Source organism: Euprymna scolopes, chromosome 25 (assembly GCF_053919585.1).
Source record: "Euprymna scolopes isolate OS-2025 chromosome 25, ASM5391958v1, whole genome shotgun sequence".
NCBI lineage: Eukaryota > Metazoa > Mollusca > Cephalopoda > Sepiida > Sepiolidae > Euprymna > Euprymna scolopes.
This window is the reverse complement of record NC_136506.1, coordinates 81,220,150-81,243,356: the sequence shown is the minus strand read 5'-3', so window position 1 is coordinate 81,243,356 and position 23,207 is coordinate 81,220,150. Positions and strand designations below refer to the sequence as shown.

At 33.3% G+C, this 23,207-nt stretch overlaps 1 protein-coding gene across 2 annotated transcripts in view; it reads right to left on the bottom strand.

Annotated features, from left to right (window-relative positions):
* LOC145247461 (PR domain zinc finger protein 1-like) overlaps nucleotides 1-23,207 on the bottom strand; it is a 137,679-nt gene that overhangs the window by 62,198 nt on the left and 52,274 nt on the right. For both annotated transcript variants that reach the window (XM_080109246.1, XM_080109247.1), the window contains exon 2: nucleotides 13,619-13,794. In XM_080109246.1, coding sequence (XP_079965372.1) covers nucleotides 13,619-13,786 — 168 coding nt within the window. In that variant the 5' untranslated portion in view covers nucleotides 13,787-13,794. The remainder of the gene's footprint in view (nucleotides 1-13,618; nucleotides 13,795-23,207) is intronic.

The window sequence follows — 23,207 nt, the reverse complement described above, 5'->3', positions numbered from 1 at the left end:
TATACATATATGCATGTATATAGATATATGCATATATATATATACATACATACACACACACGCATTCACCCCCCCCCGCACACACACACACACACACATATATATATATATATATATATATATATATATATATATGCGAATAAAAACGAAAATCTAAATTTAATAAATGGTAATCAACGTTTTGTCCCTGTTTCAGGGGGACATCATCTGGATTTTGTTGGAAAAATGCCGAGGAAACAGATTACAGACCACATGCGAGTGAAGAAGGAAAGAACTTTATGTTTCTTTCCAATTCTGGAAAGAATTTATAAATATTCGTGTCAATATAATCACACGCACATTTATAAATTCTTTCGTTTTGAATTTTATTTTACTCATATACATATATATACATATATATACATACGTATACATATGTATATGTATGTGTGTATATATGTATATATGTATATATATGCATATATTTATATAGAGGTATATATATGTATAGATATATATACATATCTATACAAAGGTATACATATGTATATATATATATGTGTGTATATATGTATATATGTATATATATGCATATATTTATATAGAGGTATATATATGTATAGATATATATACATATATATGCATGTATACATATGCATATACATATATATACACATATACATATATACATATATGTACATATATATACATACACATATTTACATATATATACGTACATACACACGTATATTGCACACATACACACGCACACACACAAACACACACACACACACACACACACACACACACACACACACACACACACACACACATATATATATATATATATATATATATATATATATATATATATATATATATATATATATACTTCCGAATAGATTTATCCAACAATCAGCTGGTATGGAAACCTGTGATTATAAGATTTACAAGGATAAGGAGATAAAATTTCAAAAGTATTCTTTGTCTTACTTGGAATAAATTCCTTGATTTGAATAAAGGTTTTTTTAAATTCATTTAATCACTATAATTTGCTATATATATATATATGAAGCTGAATGTGTGTGTGTGTGTGTGTGTATTTGTGTGTGTGTGTGTGTGTGTATTTGTGTGTGTGTGTAATCTATTGCCCGTTTTGTTACGACATATCACACATAAACATATAAGCCGATCAAGACTTTGGAGCGGCAAAAAAAAAAAAAAAAAATCAAATAAAATAAATAAAGCAAACAAAAAACTGCTAAAATACAGAACAAAAAATAAATAAAAAAAGACACGCTGAAGAAAAAAAAAAAAAAAACGGGATGTAAACATAAACATTGGTTCCAATCCGATAAAAAAACAAATAAAAAAACAAATGCAATTATAAAAAAAATGCCGAATAAAATCTTAAACATTGAAAAAAACAAAACAAAAAACAAAACAAAAAAAAAACGAACCCAATCTAAATTTTTAAATCTTGTAATTATTTATTATTTACATATACATTAAAATGAGCAGGCGGAGGCGGAGGAGGGCAGAATCTAGCATGTTTGTGGGGCGTCGGGCGGCCAGCATATAAGGCTGAATGTGTGTGTATGAGTGGTCACGAATAGGCTCCTATATGGTTGACTATTTTAAAAAAACTGATTACATATAATGATAGAAGATGTATCGAGACACAGGAATGGGTATGTTTGATCTGGCATAATGATGATTCTTTAAAATTTTGGGGCCTGCATTCGCGCTTGGTCCACAAAGTATGGAAATAAAAAATTAAAAAAAACAAACGTTTACAAGTGTTTTTGATATAGATGTACATAAGAATACTTTGATAAGTATGTTTTAACTTAAATAGGATGGTATAATAAAATTGTGGGGTCTACGTTCGCGCCTGGCCTCCATAGAATGGAAATAGGCACAAACTTTAATAAAGACTTTTCATATCTATCTACGGTATGTTTGATAATTATGTTTCAGTTTGGAGAAATATGGTATAATAAAATTATGGGGTGTTCGTTCGCGCCTGACCTCCCATAAAATGAAAATATGCCACAAAGTTTAACCAGGTTTTTTTTTTATATAGATCCACAGAGTATTGTGATAAGTGTTTCAGTGTGAACAGGCATGGTATAATAAATTATGGGGTTTATCTATTTTATTTTTACTTTCATCATATTTTGCTTTGGTTTTGATACCCCCAAATTCGAAGCTATCTCTTTACAGCCCTACCTTTTCATAACCTATCATACTTTCATAAATCAGTCCATTTTCAGTAGGCTGTTTTGGAACCCAGTCAAGTACGGGTACTTTTGCTATATATATATATATATATATATATATATATATATATATATATATATATATATATATATATATACATACATATATATATATATATATATATATATATATATATATATATATATATATATATATATATATATATATATATATATATCAGACAGTCAGGCCTTGCCCAGTCGTAAAATACGCTTAAATATGATATTTTGATGAATGCAGATTTCGTATTTATTATTATATTATATTCGACCCAATATATAGTAATGATTTTAAAAGTTCAAGAAAAAATGATTCGAACGACACCACCGACAATTGAAACCAAAAAGTTTACCGTACGATTTACTTTTTCCTTTGACGTTACTGCCTGAGCGATGAATACAAATTTTCTGCAAGGCTAAAATTTAAACATGAACTAATAGCTATTACGTTAAGCATGCGTATTTGTTACGATGTCGTTCGAACTTCAACTGGTAAATTCCATCTTTTTTTTAAATTTTAACACTTTAGTACCGATTTACCCCAACTAAAATCCAAATATAAAAATTCGCATAGGTTCGCATACCCTATATATAAAGTTTCATGTCTGTAGACCAAAAACTGACAGAGGAGTTTGGTAGACAAAATTCTTTAACAAAAATATATATACGCATATATATATATATATATATATATATATATATATATATATATAAAGAGGTTTGTGCTTACTATAACCTTTTTAAGCAAATATTACGCAAGTATAAATCACGTAGACTATCTGCATGTATATAATTACACGTAATAGTTAACTAAAGATGGTCATCCTATACGAAAACCGGAAACGAATAGGCAATTAATTAAAATGAATGTTTAAAAGAATATGCAAATTAGCTAGATATTTTGCAGATGAATGAAATTCCACGAACCATATATAAGAAAGTTGTATTGTCTTTTTAAACAAATAAAAAGATCGTTTTTATATGAATATTAAAATAAAAAAAAAAATTATAGGAGGATTCTGTTCCTTGCATTAAAAAGATACATGATCGAACATAAAAAAAAACACTCTTGTAATTCAGATAACACAAATATATATATATATATATATATATATATATATATATATATATATATATATATATATATATATATATATATATTAGCATGGGAGCCCGGCGTTGCCCGGGTGTTTGAAGGTGTGTGTTGAGCAAAAGAAAAAAAAACGGTCAATTTTTTTTAACGTTGACCCCTATTATGACTCCTTAACATTTATTGTTGTGGGCTCAAATCAAGTTATTAAGTTAGATATATGTCCAAGAAATCTATATCTAAAATTTTAAGCGTTTGGACCCAAAATTGGTGGAGGGCTTTTATAGATTTTTCAAAGGTCAAATCGTTGAACTTTGACCTCTTAACAGCCAAATTTCTGGCCGAAAATCGATTATAAAGATTTTCCCAAATCTCAGTACCCTGTATATAAAATTTCGGGTCTGTAGACTGAAAATTGACCGAGTCATTGCTTAGGGAAATGTATACAGACAGACACACAGAGGCAGAAAACACTTTCACTTATATATATATATATATATATATATATATATATATATATATATATATATAGTAATTTACAAAATATATATGGCGATTAAGCTACACTGCATATTCTGCGTTTCATCCACTATAGGATTCGTCAGGCTTATGCGCATAAGCCTGACGAATCCTATAGTTGGATGAAACGCAGAATATTCAGTGTAGCTTAATCGCCATATATATTTTATAAATTACTAACTAGCTGTACCTACGTATTGAGCACTTTTGAAGTAAATACTTAAAGTTTACGCATAAATCTATACTTTCGTATATTAAATTTATGTGAAGAAATGAAGTAGTTATATACATATATATATATATATATATATATATATATATATATATATATATATATATATGTATATGTATTTGTGTGTGGTGTGTCTATTTACTTGGCCCACAACAAAGACAAAGTTTGACGCAAGGCAAATATAATCTGGGGAAAACCTAGCTACATATACAGAGCACTCTGAATTGAGAAGAAAATTTGAATCGTCCCAATCGTCAAGGATTCGCTCTTCTGCTTAAGGACAAAAACAGATGCTATATTTTGAAACATTTATTTGCACGAAATATAAAATTACATAATAACAAATTAGCTACACGTCTATTAAAAAGTGTGGGGATAATGGGTGTCGTTGGTCATCCTTGTTCTCAAATACTTAAAATTGTCTATCGTACTCTAAACTAGAAATATCTCAGTCACCACTATAATACATTTTTTCTTATCCTAGCCCGAAGGCTGTCACTCAGGAATTATTCATCTGTCTGTCTGTCTGCCTGCCTGCATGTCTGTCTGTCACTGTCTCTTTCTCTCTTTATCGCTCACTTCCTTTCCTTCTCTCTGTTAGTCTTTACCTCTATCTCCATGTTCCTCTCTCTCCTCCTCCTCTCTCTACCGATTCCTCTTTCCGTCTCTCCGTCAGTCTTTATTTCTATCTCTGTCTTTTTCTCTTTCTCTCTCTCTCTCTTTCTTTCTCGCTCTCTCTTTCCTGTATGTATTTTCCTTCCTCCCCTTTCGTTCGCGTTCTGTTTCTGTCGTCGTTTATTTCTTGGTTTACTGCTCCTTCTTTCTCCACAACAATAAACAAGTATATATATATATATATATATATATATATATATATACACATATATATATATATATATATATATATATATATATATATATATATATACTTGTTTATTGTTATATAAACATGCTCACATCCCGCTGCTACAAACAGCCATTTGTTTCAATCAAATGAATATTGAAAATTTGAATAGTCAAGTCGCTGCCTGATGATATCTGTTGTTTGATTGAAACAAGTGACTGTTTGTAGCAGCGGGATGTGATCATGTTTATATAATAATAAACAAGTATTATCAGCTCTTTTTATTGAGCACTATCTAACAACCTCGTTGAATTCACTAGCCCATTACTTTTGATTAAAAAAACCCCGAGTATATATATATATATATATATATATATATATATATATATATATATATATATATATATATATCACCACGCCATTCAGCACATCCAGATTCACTTTGGTGTTGACTTTTAAGCCGACTTCGAAGATATGAGGTGGCATGATATGGCCGTCGCCCTCACTTCAAACCACACAAAGACCATAACCGTGGCCGGAAACATTACTTTCATCACCGTGGGAACGTCCCTGTTTTTCGTGTTAATCCAGCGATGCATTTTGAGGGTGCTGGCAATGCTCCTGTTATCATAACTTGGATCGATAGTTAGGAGTTGTACAGCGGCGCATCTCCGATCTCGCGCGTTGAATATTGTGTCACTTTCAGACATGATAGAAGGCTCCTATCGCTCTTGGGGTTTGTACACAACTGGCCAACTAGTAGATCGTCTGCAACAAAAAAGAAAACCGGTTTTCATCAAACGGAAATGGAATCATGTCGTCTTTTCTAGGGCGAGTTTATTGTTCAACCCTGAACACACACACACACGCACACACACACACACACAGACATATATATATATGCATACATATACATACAAACATATATATACATACATATATACATACATATATATATACATACATATATATACATACATATATATATATATATAGACAAGCACACACACACACACACACACACACATATATATATATATATATTCTCTCTTACTTTCTCTTAATCTTTCTCTTCCTTTCTGAATTTGTCTTACTTTGTATCTATATCTATTTCTCTCTCTGTATGTGTCTTACTTTCTAACTATATCTATCTATTTAGCTCTCTGTATTTGTCTTACTTTCTATCTATATCTATTTCTCTCTCTGTATGTGTCTTACTTTCTATCTATATCTATCTATTTAGCTCTCTGTATTTGTCTTACTTTCTATCTATATCCATTTCTCTCTCTGTATGTGTCTTACTTTCTATCTATATCTATCTATTTAGCTCTCTGTATTTGTCTTACTTTCTATCTATATCCATTTCTCTCTCTGTATGTGTCTTACTTTCTATCTATATCTATCTATTTAGCTCTCTGTATTTGTCTTACTTTCTATCTATATCCATTTCTCTCTCTGTATGTGTCTTACTTTCTATCTATATCTATCTATTTAGCTCTCTGTATTTGTCTTACTTTCTATCTATATCCATTTCTCTCTCTGTATGTGTCTTACTTTCTATCTATATCTATCTATTTAGCTCTCTGTATTTGTCTTACTTTCTATCTATATCTATTTCTCTCTCTGTATGTGTCTTACTTTCTATCTATATCTATCTATTTAGCTCTCTGTATTTGTCTTACTTTCTATCTATATCTATTTCTCTCTCTGTATGTGTCTTACTTTCTATCTATATCTATCTATTTAGCTCTCTGTATTTGTCTTACTTTCTATCTATATCCATTTCTCTCTCTGTATGTGTCTTACTTTCTATCTATATCTATCTATTTAGCTCTCTGTATGTGTCTTACTTTTTATCTATATCTATCTATTTAGCTCTCTATATTTGTCTTACTTTCTATCTATATCTATCTATTTTCCTCGACCTCTCTCACTGCCATTCTCATACTTCAGCTGGCATAGCCCTGGCGTCAAGTCGATACAGACCACCGCCATGCATGTCTTCGCTGTAAAACATTCCGCGGAGGACAAAAGAAAGGCTGAATACGAACGAAAAACAAAAACTAAAAAACAATTCAAATAAAATCAGCCAAAATGAATTAAAAAGCTAAACAAAACATTGCGATTAATATTGTCGAGAGAATGTCCGACCAAAGAGATGAATTTGTCAAAAACCTTAGTCCAAGCAACAAAGAAATCTCGACCTTCCCACAATTCGAAGCAAAAAGGTTAAACATATAATATTTGGCATCTAACAGACAACACGTCATGTAATATATATATATATATATATATATATATATATATATATATATATATATATATATATATATATATATATAATTAGTTTTTTTTGGAAAAGAAATCCAGCAGAGTGCTCAATTATAAGGAAAATCCTAAAAATCCGAAAATAAGAGCGTATTTGTATCTATTTTTTTTGTTTGTTTACAGAAAGTTTTTAGATGAGACACATCATTGGTACCGTCGGTTTCAAACCCGATAATTAGGACCGTTTTAGATACCCATATCAAGCTCTCGTCAGCCAATACACATGTCTCCCTCTCTCTCTCTATATATATACACACATATATATATATTATATATACATATATATATCTTATATATATAAATATATATATATTATATATATATATACACACACACACACACTCACACACACACACACACACTCACACACACACACATATATATATACAGGGTGGGCCAAAATAAGGGTCCTATTTTTAAAAATTCATAAATTCATGTAAGTTTTAAGAAGTGTTTTTCGGCCAAAATTTGTTTTGTTTATTTCAAATAAATCTCTGAAGGGTCAGTCTACACACACATAAAGTTTGGTGAGTTTAACTTTTATTTTGTGGAAGTTATTCAAATTTAAAGATAGGACCCTTATTTTGGCCCACCCTGTATATACATATATATATATATATATATATATATATATATATATATATATATATATATATATATATATATATATATAGTTTTATCAAAATCAAGACAACAAAGGTAGTGTATTTTCATTGTTCGTTACAAATGTTTCGCGACCATTCGGACAATTTCAAACCTTATATCGTTTGAAAATATTCACAAGAACGGCCTATTTTCAGACGCCGAGGAAAAAAATGAACAATACGAAGTCCATTTCCCTTTTAAGGAAAATTATGCTGCAAAAAAAAATACCGACATTTCTTTCTTCAGAGTTTTTTCCGTTTTCTGTTAAGGATTTTTTTAAATCCTTATCTACATTGCATCTTATATCCTTTGAATTCTTGTTCTCTCTTGGAATAAATGATATCGTTGGAATTCAAAATATTGGACAGTAAAATATAAGACGCGTTTCTTCATTTTTATTTACTGTTTAATTTTTAATTTTTCGTTTATATGTGTATATGTACTGTATGCATGTGTGTATGTGTGTACTTATATGTATATTTGGTGATGAGGGTGGCTAGTCTCCCTGAAGGATAAAAAACAAGACCTTCCAAAGGGCGAATGAACCCTTTTTCGGGGTCAAAGGCCAACTAGCACCGTGTGTGTCTCTGTGTGTGTTGGGGTGGAGAGCACTCCTGTAAGCCGTGGTGAAGGCAACCTTTCTAGGAGAAGCAAATCTCTGATTTTAAAAACCATAAAGCGGGAGACCAGTACCTGCATTAAGCTGGTCTGCAGTTTAACTTGTTGCTGGCTATTTTGCTCTTGCTTGTTGCTGGATCTCAACATTTTGAACCGAGAAAGAGACATAGCTGTCGTACAAAGCTAACAAATATGGTAAAATAGTCCCAAAATAGTGTTTTTATTAGCCGTAAAAGAGCCCCTGCTGCACACCCAGTTATCGTGAAGTATAGACAAACAAAATTATAGAGAAATCTGTTAGATACAACTTTTCAGAAAGTTTTATAAAAATCCAAGGCATCACTTTTTTTTAATAAGCACAAAAATGCCAATATTAGCCATTATAACCCGAAAGGCACTCCTACGGAGCAATCGGGGTTTTCCCGGAAAATCCGGTCTGTTACATTTTTTTTTTTTTTTTACTCATATCATGTTTATGTTTTTGCAAAATTAAAAAAAAATCCAAAGCATAGTTATTAAGAAAAGTACGGACACAGGGATGGACAAGGGTGAATTTATAGATCCATCCTCTTTTTGTCGAGGGACCAAAAATATATACGTAAAAAAAAAAATTATGGAAATGCTTATATTGATTAGATGGCTGACTGTCTAGTGTAATCTTTTATCCACTCTGAAATTTTAATGTTCCCTTTCATGATTTTTTTAAACATCTCTCCAGACAAGGCATGACGCCACTTGATGTAAGATGCTAAAAATGTTACTTCAAAACCAAATACTTGCCAATGGTAATTGTAAGATAAAATAGATTCTGTCATGAAAACAGCAATTCTTTCTCCTTTTACATTTTCCCTCCGTCCGATTCTCATAATGTCGCTACCCGTTGCCTTAAGCCCTCCTCTATAGAGTAAGAAACACGAGCGTCCGTTGGTTTGTAATTAAGAATTTCAAAATAGTTGCTAATAATTTTCTTTTGGAAAATAAATCTTCAATTATTTTCAATCTCATATTTTCAAAAGACTTTTATGTTTACGCGATCTTGTACTTTCAAAATAGGCCGGAAGGATTAACGTTTCTAGCTGTCTATGAGGATGTTTTGTTTGTGTTCGCCAAAGATATTAACGAAGAGAATTCGCCAAGCTTTTCTAAACAAATAAAATAAAAAGTAAAAAAAATAAAAAATGATAGAAAAAGAAGAAAAACAAACAAACAAACAAACAAACAAACAAACAACAACAGAAAGCCACATAAAACATTTTAAAATTAAATACAAAGAAAGCATATACTTAATTAATGTAAAGTCTTTCAAACAAATTTTAGTTTTTATGAATTGAGATGGTCCAAAACAAAGAAAGAAAAATGATTACGCTTCCTTGCTATTAAAAAAAAAATGTATAAATCTTCATTTTCAAGAAGTAAAAAAAAGGTGCATTAATTCAATTTCACCTCAACTAAATTAATAAATAAACAAAATATTTCTCATAGAAAGGACGAAGCCTCCTATTGAAGATGAATGGGTGGTGATTGGTAGACGATCTTTTCAAAATGGCGGCGTTCAGGTTTGGCCTGTGATACAAAAACCTTTATGCTAAATCAACGAGGAAAAGGGATTTACGTTTCTTTGCGTTCTTATTTTTACCGTTTTATGCCACCAGCTACGTACGATGGCATCGTAAACAGACTGAATAAGACGCTGGCACCAGAGGCCAAAGAATTGGGTTTTTTTGTGTGTGTGTGTGTCAGTGTGTCTTCTCAGCGTTCATGTCCGCACAGAACTTGAATGACCATCAATACGCATGGCCGAAGGACAATGTCCGCTCCAGCAGGTTTCCATAAAAGTCTTGCAAAAATCTTTCGCAAAGAATGATTCGCAGAAGGCAGTGCCAACCAGGAGACGTTCGTTTTGAATAATTCTTTAATTTCCAAAGATGGCGAATAACTTTGCTCTCGCCTCACCTTCGAAATCGATAATTCTTCACTTAAACGAAATTTAAACATAAAAAAAAGGTTGAAGGATTAATTGAGAACCTCTATGCGTGAAAAAATTTAAATAAAATCCGTTCCGCAAATAGAAAGACGTTCATTTAAATAAAAATAATATTATTGCGAATGAAACGATATTTTACAAATGAAAAAAAAAAAAAAGGATTAAAAGATTATTTTCTTTTCTTCCTGCTTAGTAATCATTTGTCAAGGCTACAAGTAACTCGAGGATAAGTATTTTCACGAAACGTACTCGAATTAGCTTACTGCACTAGCAACAAAATTCCACCCTTTCATTGTAGAAGTTCTTTACTTAAACAACTTCTTTGCTTGGACAGCTTGCTTTTGGAATTCCCTCTTTGATCCCTGTCACCAACTATACCGATATGCAGAAATTTAAATGTAATGTGAACAAACATCTTGCTACATAACTTTCCACTTGATGTTTCTATACCTTCGGTTCCTAATCGCAGTAGTTATTAAAAAATGATGATGAATATTACGAGAGGGTTGAAAATAAATGGAAAAACATGGAGCAAATGAGGTATGACGGTTTATAACAAGTGTTTTAGATTAGATATGAAGATGACCGTAATTTAGCTCCCATGAAAGTAGTCTTGCGGCAACGTGCTTCAATGGTGGGAACTTATTGGAAAAAGTTTTGAAAGAAATTCGTTCAAGATGCATGTTCGAGAGCGCTTTCAGGAGCATGTTCGATAGCGCTTTCGAAAGCATGTTCGAGAGCACGTTCAAAATTATAGGCGTCAGAGAAGACGATCACGTTAGAAACGTGGGTGATGTTACAGCTATAACGAGAAGTCATACGTGGCAGGATAATTGGAAATAAATATCGTTGTTACAAAAAAATAGAAGGAATTGAGTTATTACTTGTCCCATGTTCCTTTCGACGCACTCTGCTACAACGTGTGGGTCTCGTGTGTAAACGTGTGTACAACGTTACATCCGGCAGAAAATTAACACGTGCATTGAATAAAACCAACTGAATTTCAAATAAAGAGGATTTTATGTGTTTACAGCTGTCTCTAGGCCGTGTTTATTTTATCTGAATCATAAAATTATAAACGCTGATTCTCTTAAGGGCATAATTTTTCAAGTCAGAATTTTCTTAATTCCCTTTCAGTAAACACTTGTCAAAAAAAAACAAAAAAAAAACAAACAAACAAATTCTATACAAACCAAAACAAAAGCACAAGAAATGTCTCATCAATTACCTCGGTAAATTCCATCAATTATTTTGATTGTCTATACAATAACTTATAAATTATGTTGAATTTCTATTTTATTTATAACTAGCGGGGGGTACCCGGCGATGCCCGAGTGTTTTTGGGTCTGTGTGGTCGGACGAGAGGTGGGGGGGTGTTAATGAAAACCTAAGAATAAGCGAAGTAAAACAAACTAACGTAAGGCAAACACGAAACAGAAAAACGAACGTTACGTGAAAAATTGCTTAAATAACCCTGCTTCAATATTAAAATTTTTTAAATCGAAAAAAAAAACAAAAAAACAAACAGAGACATCTCACACCATGATTCGAACCCAAAACCTTTAGATAATGAGGCCGCACTCTAAGCAACTACGCTAAGACAACGTCAACGAAATTGGGTCGTTTTTTTTTAAATCTTTAAACTAAATTAGGTTCCGACGTCATTTGCGCATGCGTACAACCGAACTCGTCATGAGAGGACGGTTTTTGCTGCCCCCCCTGTAGAAAACTGCTGATTTCAGGGTGAAGAAATTAATGTTTTTGGCCAATTTTTCGATATTTCTCGGGCGAGCGTTGGAACTTTAAACTGATACCGATCTGGCAAAAATCCGTGACCCGTGTCGAAAGTTTTTGCGAGACATACAAACACACATACATACATACAAACAAACAAACATACATACACACATTTTCGCTTTTATATATATAGATTTTTTTCTTTTACACAGGATCAGAGGCCACTCGAGGATATGTGTTAAAGAGTGTACAGTAGTCAATGGGACAATATCGTAGTAATCGTTAGAAGCGTAAATTTGGTAAATTGGGTTACTTAAGGGGAACGGCTCATTAAGAATTTGTTTACGTTGGACTTGAAGACGACCATATTGTAGTCAGCTGGAACGCAGGCAAACGGAAAGGTAGGTGTGCAGTTCTAAGAAAGAAACTTTGTTCATGGAACAAATAACAAATTCCTGTGTGAATATATGTATATTTGTGCGTATATGCATAGATGTATACATATGTTTGTACACATCTCTAAATATGCAACGGTAATCTATATGCAATGAGAGAAACCTTTCCGAAAAAAAAAAACTCTATGGGCGCAAACTCATATTAATAAAATTCATCGCTAAAAATCACAACAAAGATATAAAATTATATAAATCGTCAAAACACAAGTTATAATTCACGATACATACACATACAACCCCTTCAGTTGGATTGTTAACAAAAACGGTCGACATGAACCCGTTACGTGTATCGCGAATCATGGCTTGAAATAGCATTGCCGTTAATCTGTCATTGTTATGTTTGATATAGCATCGTCGTTAGTCTGGTATTGTTAGATTTGTTGTTAGTCTGTCATTGTTAAGTTTGAAATAATATTGTTGTCAGTCTGTCATTGTTGGGTTTGAAATAACATTGCCGTTAGTCTGTCGTTGTTAGATTTGAATAGCATTGTTGTTAGTCTGTCGTTGTTAGGTTTAAAATAATATTGTTGTTAGTCTGTCATTGCTAGATTTGAAATAATATTTTTGTAAGTCTGTCATTGTTAGGTTTGAAATAATATTGTTAGTCTGTCATTGTTAGGTTTGAAATAGCATTGCCGTTAGTCTGTCATTGTTAAGTTTTAAATAATATTGTTGTAAGTCTGTCATTGTTAAGTTTGAAATAACGTTGTCGTTATTCTATCATTGTTAATGTTTGGAATAGTATTTTTGTTAGTCTGTCATTGTTAGGTTTAAAATAGCATTTAAGTTAGTCTGTCATGCTAAGTTCCATTTGTTTGCTTATCTTACTAAAGATGTATTTTTTTCATTAATGGCACCGAGAAAATGGTTGCCTCTTCGATCTTGTCTATTTCAAGACGTCTTACCTTCGGCATAGTACAAGATTTCTTCAAGGTCAGATTTCGCGGTAGTGTTGCCTGGGCTCTGTTCGAATGTGCCTCTTCGAATGGTCGGTCATGGACGATGCATACGCAGTATTCATCAAAGTCCTCCTCTTTCAGACTCGATATGTCCCATGTATCATCAGTATCCATGGTCGCTACTGAAAAAAAAAAAAAAGAAGAAGAAGAATGAAGAAAAATTCATGTTATGAGATTTTTCGGTACTTCTGTATTTACTGACGCACAATTTCCACAAAATTACCCGAGTGTGCTCGGCAGATGACGAGAATACCCGGAAACGCCCGACAAGTAATTTTCTGGGTATTAAGACATTTTTTTCCAATGTATTACTAAATGAATTTACGTGGCTATCGCCGCCATTCTTAGCACGGGGAGGGGGTGTTTTATAACGATTTTTGTGTTTTGTAATAAGGCTCGGGCGGCCTGCCGTTTCCGGTTATTTCCGTCACCTACAAGGCACACCCGAGTGACTTCATGGAAATCGCGGGTTGGTAAATGCAGAAGCACTGATTTTTGTTTTGTAAAACTAGAGGGCGTAATATCGATCTACCCTATTTTGTCGCTGTGTGGACTCTTCCTGACTCTAAAAATGGAGTCGTTATGAACGATTCCGTGGCGTTTTAATCAAGACGACTCAAGTAGATTTAGGAACAATTCATTTTAAAATGCTTGAAGTCGAAATTAATCCTTAATTCTGCATCGAACGAATACCATAACATTTAGTTCGCTGCACCTTATCATGACAAATTTCAGCCAGATCGAACCAGTAGTTTCCGAGAAAAGTGAAACAGACAGAGATAATGTATGTATATATATATATATAGTAGAAACCCGGGATACCGTGACCCCGAGATACATTTTTCAGGTTACGATGCGGAATGCGATGTTTTTCTGGCCCCTGGTTACGGTATTTACCCCGCCTTATGGTGTTATTATTATGTTATTTAATTATATGCATGTGTATTATATACTGTACAGTATTTTGTTATTTTTATACGTCATAATCACGTTGACACACCGGTTTTCGTCAAATAAGCGAAGTTAAGCAAAGTTGAGCTTGGCTAGTACCAGATGAGTGACCATTTGGGAATACTAGCCGCTATATGTGCTTTCCGCTTATCCCGGCATTGTTTCCAGTCGTCCTGAAACTCCACTTGCCACTGGTATTCAACCATGTCGACTCAGGAGAGGTGTGGTTGGAGATTGCGCAACTCTTGCCACAAACATTTCACGTGCAGGCACGCTTACAGTGGGTATCCATAGTCTGTCAAGACTGAAGGAAGCATTATATTTTGTTACTAATTTTTAATATGTACTGTATAAAATTTTGCTTAGGTCACGCTATACGGCGATTTCACCTTACGATCCCAACCCCGGAATGGATAAATGCTGTACCCCGGGGTTCTCTCTCTCTCTCTCTCTCTCTCTCTCTCTCTCTCTTTCTCTCTCTCTCTCTTTCTCTCTCTCTCTCTCTCTCTCTCTCTCTCTCTCTCTATATATATATATATATATATATATATATATATATATATATATAATTATAAAACTCAAATGACCTTGTAACGGGTGCTGTAACCCAATATCCGATTTATGACTTCCGGTTGTGAACAATAAAATGTACTGTTTTACTGTGTACATTTTCAGCGTCCCAATTGTATTTTTTTCGCGTTTAAATTATCCAAATAAACAATTGTTAATACTTCCTGCATTTTTTTTACATTGTTCATTTCCGTATTACGTTTATTTTAACGCAATTTTCTTACAAGTAAATCTACTTTAACCCGTTGGCAACCATGAGAGCATTTTACAACGGCGATTTAACCACATTCTCCATTTTTTTTTAAATTATTCTCCATTTTTTAATACACCTTTTTTAAAAACATTTTCTTCTACACTATCAACATAAATAACCCCGAAAATATGCTTTTTTAATTTGCGTTACAAATAAATAATCAACGCAACAACAAAACGTATTGTTTTACTGTGTACGTTTTCAGCGTCCCAATTGTTATTTTTTGTCGCGTTTAAATTAAAGGATATATCAAAATTTGAATTTTACTTTAAGTATAATGGTATCTGTTTAGTGCACATTTACCTATAAGTATGGCAAACCACTTATAATTAAATGGCTGCAAGTTTTTTTTTTCAAAAACAAAAAATTATAAACAGAACGACTCATAGAAATTTTATTTTAATATACTTTCATAGAAACCATTCTCTTTACGTCACAAGTATCACACTCATACATTAATTCCATATATAATATAGCAGATTTACCCAACGGGTCACGGGTAGTCTAATATATATATATATATATATATATATATATATATATATATATATATATATATATATATAGTAATTTATTCGCATAAGCCTGAGGAGTCCTAGAGTGGATGAAACGCCCAATATTTAGTGTAGCTTAATCGCCATATATATTTTATAAATTACTGACTAGCTCTACCTACGTATTGAGCACTTTTGAAGTAGATACTTAAAGTTTACGCATAAATCTATACTTTCGTATATTAATTTTATGTGACTAAATTAAGTAGTTATATATATATATATATATATATATATATATATATATATATATATATATATATATTCCAACGAATAATAAAAAATATAAAAATTAAATCGGTTCTATTTTTTATAAAGTTTAAAGGTTAAAAAAAAAATTCCCAAACTATATATATAGTACTGATTTCAAAATTATTAAAATATATGAAGTTTGTTGTCATCAGCTAGAATCGAAACCAAAACATTTAGCTCTACAGCCGCATTCGCTACCGTTTGAGCTTAACCGGTAGATAGATAAGAAAGTTATAAAATTAAACCACTATGATTAGTTTACGCTTTTTGCATTTCAAATTGACGATATGTCTGTACGTGTTATTCATCCACCCAAATAAAAAAAAAAACTTACTTGTTATAAACCATCCTCGGGGCACGATTACTATTTCTGTTAATTTCAGTGTTATATGACCAGTAATTTAAGAGTTTATCGGTTAAATGTTTACACACATGCATGCATCTACTGTTTTATTCACATAGATTAAACGGTTTTAAGCGACAAGACGACAGAGGTTGATTTGGGAACAATTAATTTTAAAATGATTAAAGACGGAATTTTCTTTTTACCTTAGCGTCACTGAAAAATGATGACTGCGTACCAACACGAAATGCCTCAGCATAGTTTTATTATATGGACTAAAAAGACTCGTGAAAATTCTAATTTTATCCTTTATCCGTCGTATATTGCTGCTGTGTCTTAAAATGTTTCCCATATACTTCCGGAGCGAATGCGGACCCCCCGATATAATTGTATCAATTCAATTCCAACTCTAACCCACTCATCTAAGTACCTTAGTTACTGTAGTATCAGAATATATTTGTTTATGAGAGCCTATTTTCAAAACCTTTGTAGGAATTTGTGACATATTTCCTTTCTATGGATGTCCGGCACGGATGCCCAACTAACAATATTATTGCACCAGCTGTGGACAGAACTGATACTACTGTGTTAATTCTAGCCTGAAAGAAAGACAGTGTATTTTAGTTCGGGTTTCATGTTCGATAGAAAAGCGACATCCAATGATTTTTGTTTAGCATCAAGTGCTCGGCAATCGAGTTATCTATTAGGATAGAGGATAATTATGTGAGCACGATTATGAAATTGCCTAAGAATATTATTATATAGATATCAGAGGATATATGCAACTCACGCATATCATATAAGCAGTAGATCGGAAGTCTTAGGCCCGAGTTTCGTCCTCCACTAGGCTAATCAGTATAACATATCCGAACTCAGGGTTTAAAACTCGATTCACTTGCATTATTATATAGTGATGGAAAATCATCTGTTAATTTATGTCTGTTGATCTATCTATATATCTATGTGTATCTATCGATCTATCTATCTATCTAACTGGCGAGGTAAACAAGAGATGTGATGTGAATCTATGTTTTGATAAAAGTTGTCAAAACATATCGAGATGTAAAATGGACAAGTTGTATCCTTTATCCATTGTATATATATATATATATATATATATATATATATATATATATATATATATATAGTGAATAAATGACACAATTCTATATTCGAAAATTCATGATGTTGACCATCTTATAATTTATTCCTTTAATTCAGTTGACATTTAAAATTCTTGAGAACTGAACTAAAGGAATAAATTATAAGATGGTCAACATCATGAATTTTGGAATATAGTTTTTTGTCATTTATTCACTATATGGCTCTGTAATTACATTGAGCTTCTTAAATAAGGATTGGTATATATATATATATATATATATATGAAGTTATGGGACGATTCCAATATAATTCCCGATTCCGACACAGTGACCGATTCCGTACTAAATTATCGATTCCGATGTTTTTATTTTAATTTTTTTTGTTTTGTAAATCTGTAAATATTTAACTATAAAGTTTTAAAAATTTTTTTCCCGATCCCCGTAAAAACATGCGTTGAAGCTACAAATATTTTCTTAAACATAAAAACGAACTTGTGGGCGAAGTGAACTGTAAATTTTAGCTTTACTGATGGTTTAAAATCAATAAATATTTATTATTACTACCAGCAGTGGAAAATTTTGTTTTAAACAACATCAAATAAAAAAAAAAAATTTAAATAAAAATAATCGGTTTTGGCATCGAAAATATGCACAAATTTTCTGATTCTGATACCCCCTTCAAAGTTCCGATTGTTCCGATTCCCTATTCTGATTCCAATTAATTGTTCCAAGACTAAGGTCAGGTGTGGTTTTGAAAAAACATCATACTAGGATAAGCACATCCTGGCCCGCAAAACAATGTATGAACAGCTCCGTTGACACCCACACGTAGGGGCACTTTAGGCGATTAGCAATAAAGTGACTCTTTCTGAGAATCTGGAAGTTTGTACCTTCTAATACAGAATAGAATCATACCCTAGCCCGACAGCAACTGTCAGAATAAAATGAAAAGTCGTGGAGAAAGAATGCATGAATGACAAAAAAAGAAAAGAAAAAAAAAAAGAAAATAATTAAACACCGAGTAAAAATATAAAACAAACGACAGATTTGATCGGTTTCGTTCAAATTGACGAAAGTTTTCAGAAGAAGCGATTTACCGTTAGAGACAATAATATAACCAGGTATACACAAAAAATAAATCAACGTGGGACAAAGCGTAGTATCTGTTCTATATGATGCTACATTTAGTTGTTGGAAGGGATTGGGGCAGTTTTTTTTCTCGTCCTCAATCCAAAGTTCCCCCTTTTGTTGAGGTGGATCTTCCCGATATTTAAATCCGAACTTGTGTCTAATTTTACCCTCGTGATAAAGCAAATGAATAGGACGACTTTCGACAGGCTCGAATCTTTTTTTTGGATTTGGTTTGGTCGGCATTTTCGGTAATCAGTTTCTTACAGGACAGACAACGTGAAGGTTGCGGGCATCCATAATGAATACGGTAGTATGAAACCGATTGAAATCGAACCCGGTACACCGAGATCGCCAATCAATGGCAGCATCCACTCCCTTGTTCTCCAAAGATAATAGAGTTCAAGCTATTTTTGAAATGACTTTTTCCTTGTTGACTGCGGTATGTTAGTTTATTGCTAATCGCTTGAGTTGTCATTGCTGGGAAATGCGAACAGATGGTGGCTAGGCATTTTTTCAGACCGGATTGCTCCCTTCTACTATGACGCTAGCTCTTCAATCCCATTTTCCGACCCTTGTGTAACACCTTCCCACTGTGGAAGGAAACTAAATACTACCATCTAAACAGATTTTCTAAAATCTTGTCTACAATTCATGATACTGCGAAGCTTTGTGCCGTGTTTTGTCCACGTTATTCAGTCGAATCATTTCTATCTCGTTATTAAAATGCATGTTCTCATCTGTTGCTACGGGCAACAGCGATCGGTTACCGTAATCGCACCAATGATAGCAACCGTGTCGCCTGGTCGCCACCGTAATCACTCCCTAAAAGTGAAATAGAAAAAAAAAGCCTACTTATTGATGTTGGAATTAAGCGGGATACTTGCCGCGCGTAATCTCGAGGAGTAGAAAGAAAAGAAAGTCAATTTTTTTTTATCAGAAATCAACTGATCTTATTGAGTTTGCATAGTTCAATTGTTTTCACTTAGAAACAAAGATGGCTGATAAGATATTGTTTTTCTTCGTTGATAGCTTGATTTCCCTTCACTTGAGATGTTCAGGACCGTTAATTGTTTGCCCGATTTGTTTTTTGTTTGTTTGTTTTTATCACGACAATTTTTATTCTACTAGTTTTATTCCCTTTGGACGCTTAAGGAGATCCAGCTTCGACAAACGGCACTTTTGAGTGGACGCCACTTTGAAAGGATACAAAAAAAAAAAGAAGCAATACATCGCACCAAATGACAGTTCGCACTTTTCCTCGCGTTTATTAAAACAATAACCGCATTTGATTTTAGTGGTTAGCATTCATTTCACATACAGTCAGTCCTATGTTTTTACAATGGTGTCATTACCTATCAAGGGCCAGAGGCCACTCGAGGATAGAGTTTAAAAAGCGTCAGGTTATCAATAAGACAACATTATGATGAATGGTAACCGTGGAAACTACGCAAAGACTGATTATTAAAGAAGGCGGCTCAACAAGAACTACTATGTTATAGTCAGCTGGGTAGCAGCTCCACGGTATTGTCTCCACAGTAAAAGAAACTCTGTTCATGGAATTTTTGTTTTGTTTTAGGCACATGTAGAGAGTAAGGAAAACTTTCCACAGTGGTTGTAGTTATATTACGATCTAACCGGGTGAACAATAGTAGTTTCTCGTCAGCCAAGAAAAACAAACTCGCAACACAAATTCGTTTGTTAGAAAAATATAAAATTATTATTTTATTTCTTGCCTCGTGTGTACGCTTCTCAAGCGGTAGGCCGGGTGGGGAGCAGGAGGAGCGGATTCAACAGCGTCTCGTGCTATTTTCGCTTTTTTACTGACTAGCTCTTGTGATAGCCTGTTTATATATTTTGATCTCTTCTTTAGCAGGTGTTCTAACCCCGATAACTGTGGATGTCAATTACTTGACCTATTCACCTCCGGCGACATCAGTTTTGACAGCTTCACCCCCAACTATTTAGTTTGTTTGGGCTACCGATCGTTATGCGTGTGTGTGCGTGTGTGTGCGCGCAACAAGATGAGTGCTTGTTGTCAATGTTTTACAATATGACATAGATTGAAGCTCAGTCAAGCACCTAACTTGAAAATAGTAACAGAGCAGAGCCTCGATACGTCTCTTTTGTTAATTTCGAAGCCGATTTTGTACCCTGTCAAGCCAAGAAAGGATGCTATAAGTAACTTCTCTCCAGATTTGGTTTTTATACAAGTAAAAAAAATTCCGTTAGAAGTGAGACATCTTCTGGAGCGGTACTTTGACAGCCTTTTGAACTGTCATTTCTGTTCGGACTTAAATAATTCGGAATTTGAACAAAGTAATTATTTCCTAAATTCCTACAGGAAATTGTAAATGTAGGATCGTTCCCAAAATAAAGTCTCTCATTTTTTTTAAATAAAAAATTTTGAAGAGCTACGAAGACGGGATTGATACCCTTAAAACGAGCGACATTTGTGCTCCATAATTGATTTATCTACATAGCCACCACTATTCTCAATGCACTTTTTCCATGAATTTAATGGCGCATCTCTGCTTCTGACGCACATCCATAACAAGGGTTGCTTTCTTAGAGTTTCACACCGTCAATATCTGCAAAAGAGACATGAAACTCTCACGTCATAAATGCATAAGATTTTGATCCATTGCGGCGGAGTAAAAGAAAATAGGAGGCATTACTTTTGGAACGCCCTTGTACTTTAAGAATGAAATGCAAAATGTAATTTACGGTAGAGGTTCAAACAAATAAACCTAAACAACCATTTAGAAATCGAATTAGAGATCAGTTTGAAGCAGATTAGGAAATCGTTCCGGAAAAATCATGAATATCAACAACAACATCCGCAAAACAAACAAACAAAATATGCTTATAGAAATAAATAGTACGAGTCATGTAAGCAGATATATAAAAAATTATCTTCTAACCCTAAGCCTAACCTGTCTCTGCTCTTCAACGACATTATCCAATTGTCAGTATCATTCAAGTATGTTACTTTTATCAGCTCCTTGGCGAAAGTTTGTATCGGTTTGTAGACCTGGTTATTCTAAAACTTTTGAAAATTTATTTTATGCATATTGTTATTGCATAAAAATATGACCACGATTAATTTATAGCTTTTGTTTTTAATTCTTGAAATGAATATTTCTGTTTAAAGCATGATTTTAAAATAATACTTGACTTTTTCATTTTAAACTTTAAATCAAACCATTCTCACCGCACAAGGCCAGGTATATAAACTCAACGGTCCATCTATAACCCTTGAGCCCTGGGGGGGGTATAGGCCATCTACAACTTTTGTAGATGTTTTTGTAGCGAGGAGTTCTTTTTACAGGGTGAGGGTGCTGGCCCCCACGCCCAACCTTCCCAGAAGGTACAGACAGCGCCTAGCCTTCCAAAATGGTCACCCATCTGGTACTGACCAGGCTAAACGTTGCTTAACTTCGGTGATCTAGCGAGAACCGGTGTGTCAACGTGATTGTGCCGTACTAAAAAATCATTTGACAGGGAAGAAAAAGAAAGTAGGGAGAGGACAGAGACACTGCTCACTCGATTTCGAAGCCGATTTTGTACCCTGTCAAGCCAAGAAAGGATGCTATAAGTAGCTTCTCTCCAGATTTGGCTTTTATATAGGGGGGGGGGGAAATTCCGTCAGAAGTGAGGTATCTTTTGGAGCGGTACTTTGACAGTCTTTTGAACTGTCATTTCTGTTCGGACTTAAATAATTTGGAATTTGAACAGAGTAATTCTTTCTAAATTCCCACAGGAAGTTGTAAATGTAGGATCGTTCCCAAAATAAAGCCTCTCATTTTTTAAGTAAAAATTTTTGAAGAGCTACGAAGACGGGATTGATACCCTTAAAACGAGCGACATTCGAAACAAATGCTTTTGTTTAAAGCACAATTGAAGTATGATACTTGACTTTTGTATTTTAAAGCCATTGTATATAAAAAATAATTTTAGAAAATTAACCGTATGTTCTCCACAGTGCAATGTAGACTACAATATATCGTGAACTTAGTCACTGCGAGAGGCATGTGAAGGTTCCTTCCGGTGTACCGCGATGTGTTACCAACTAGAGCATGCAATCAATCGATTTGATTGTAAAATGGTCGATTTCACCGATTTCGATGGCAATAACAATATTCTAGTGTGAAACATTCGTTAATCATCATTCAATCTCGAGCAACGTCTGGTCACCCTGCTAGTTGAAGATAAGTTTGAAGCAATTGGAATTGTTTGAAATTCTCGTAAAATTTGTTCCGAAAAATCTTACACGCAGATGCTTCCCCTTAAAACAAAAAAAAACAAAAAAAAAAAAAACAAAAAACGCATGACTTGCACGTGTCGAACCTATTTAACCGCTATTTGTTTTTCAGCAAAA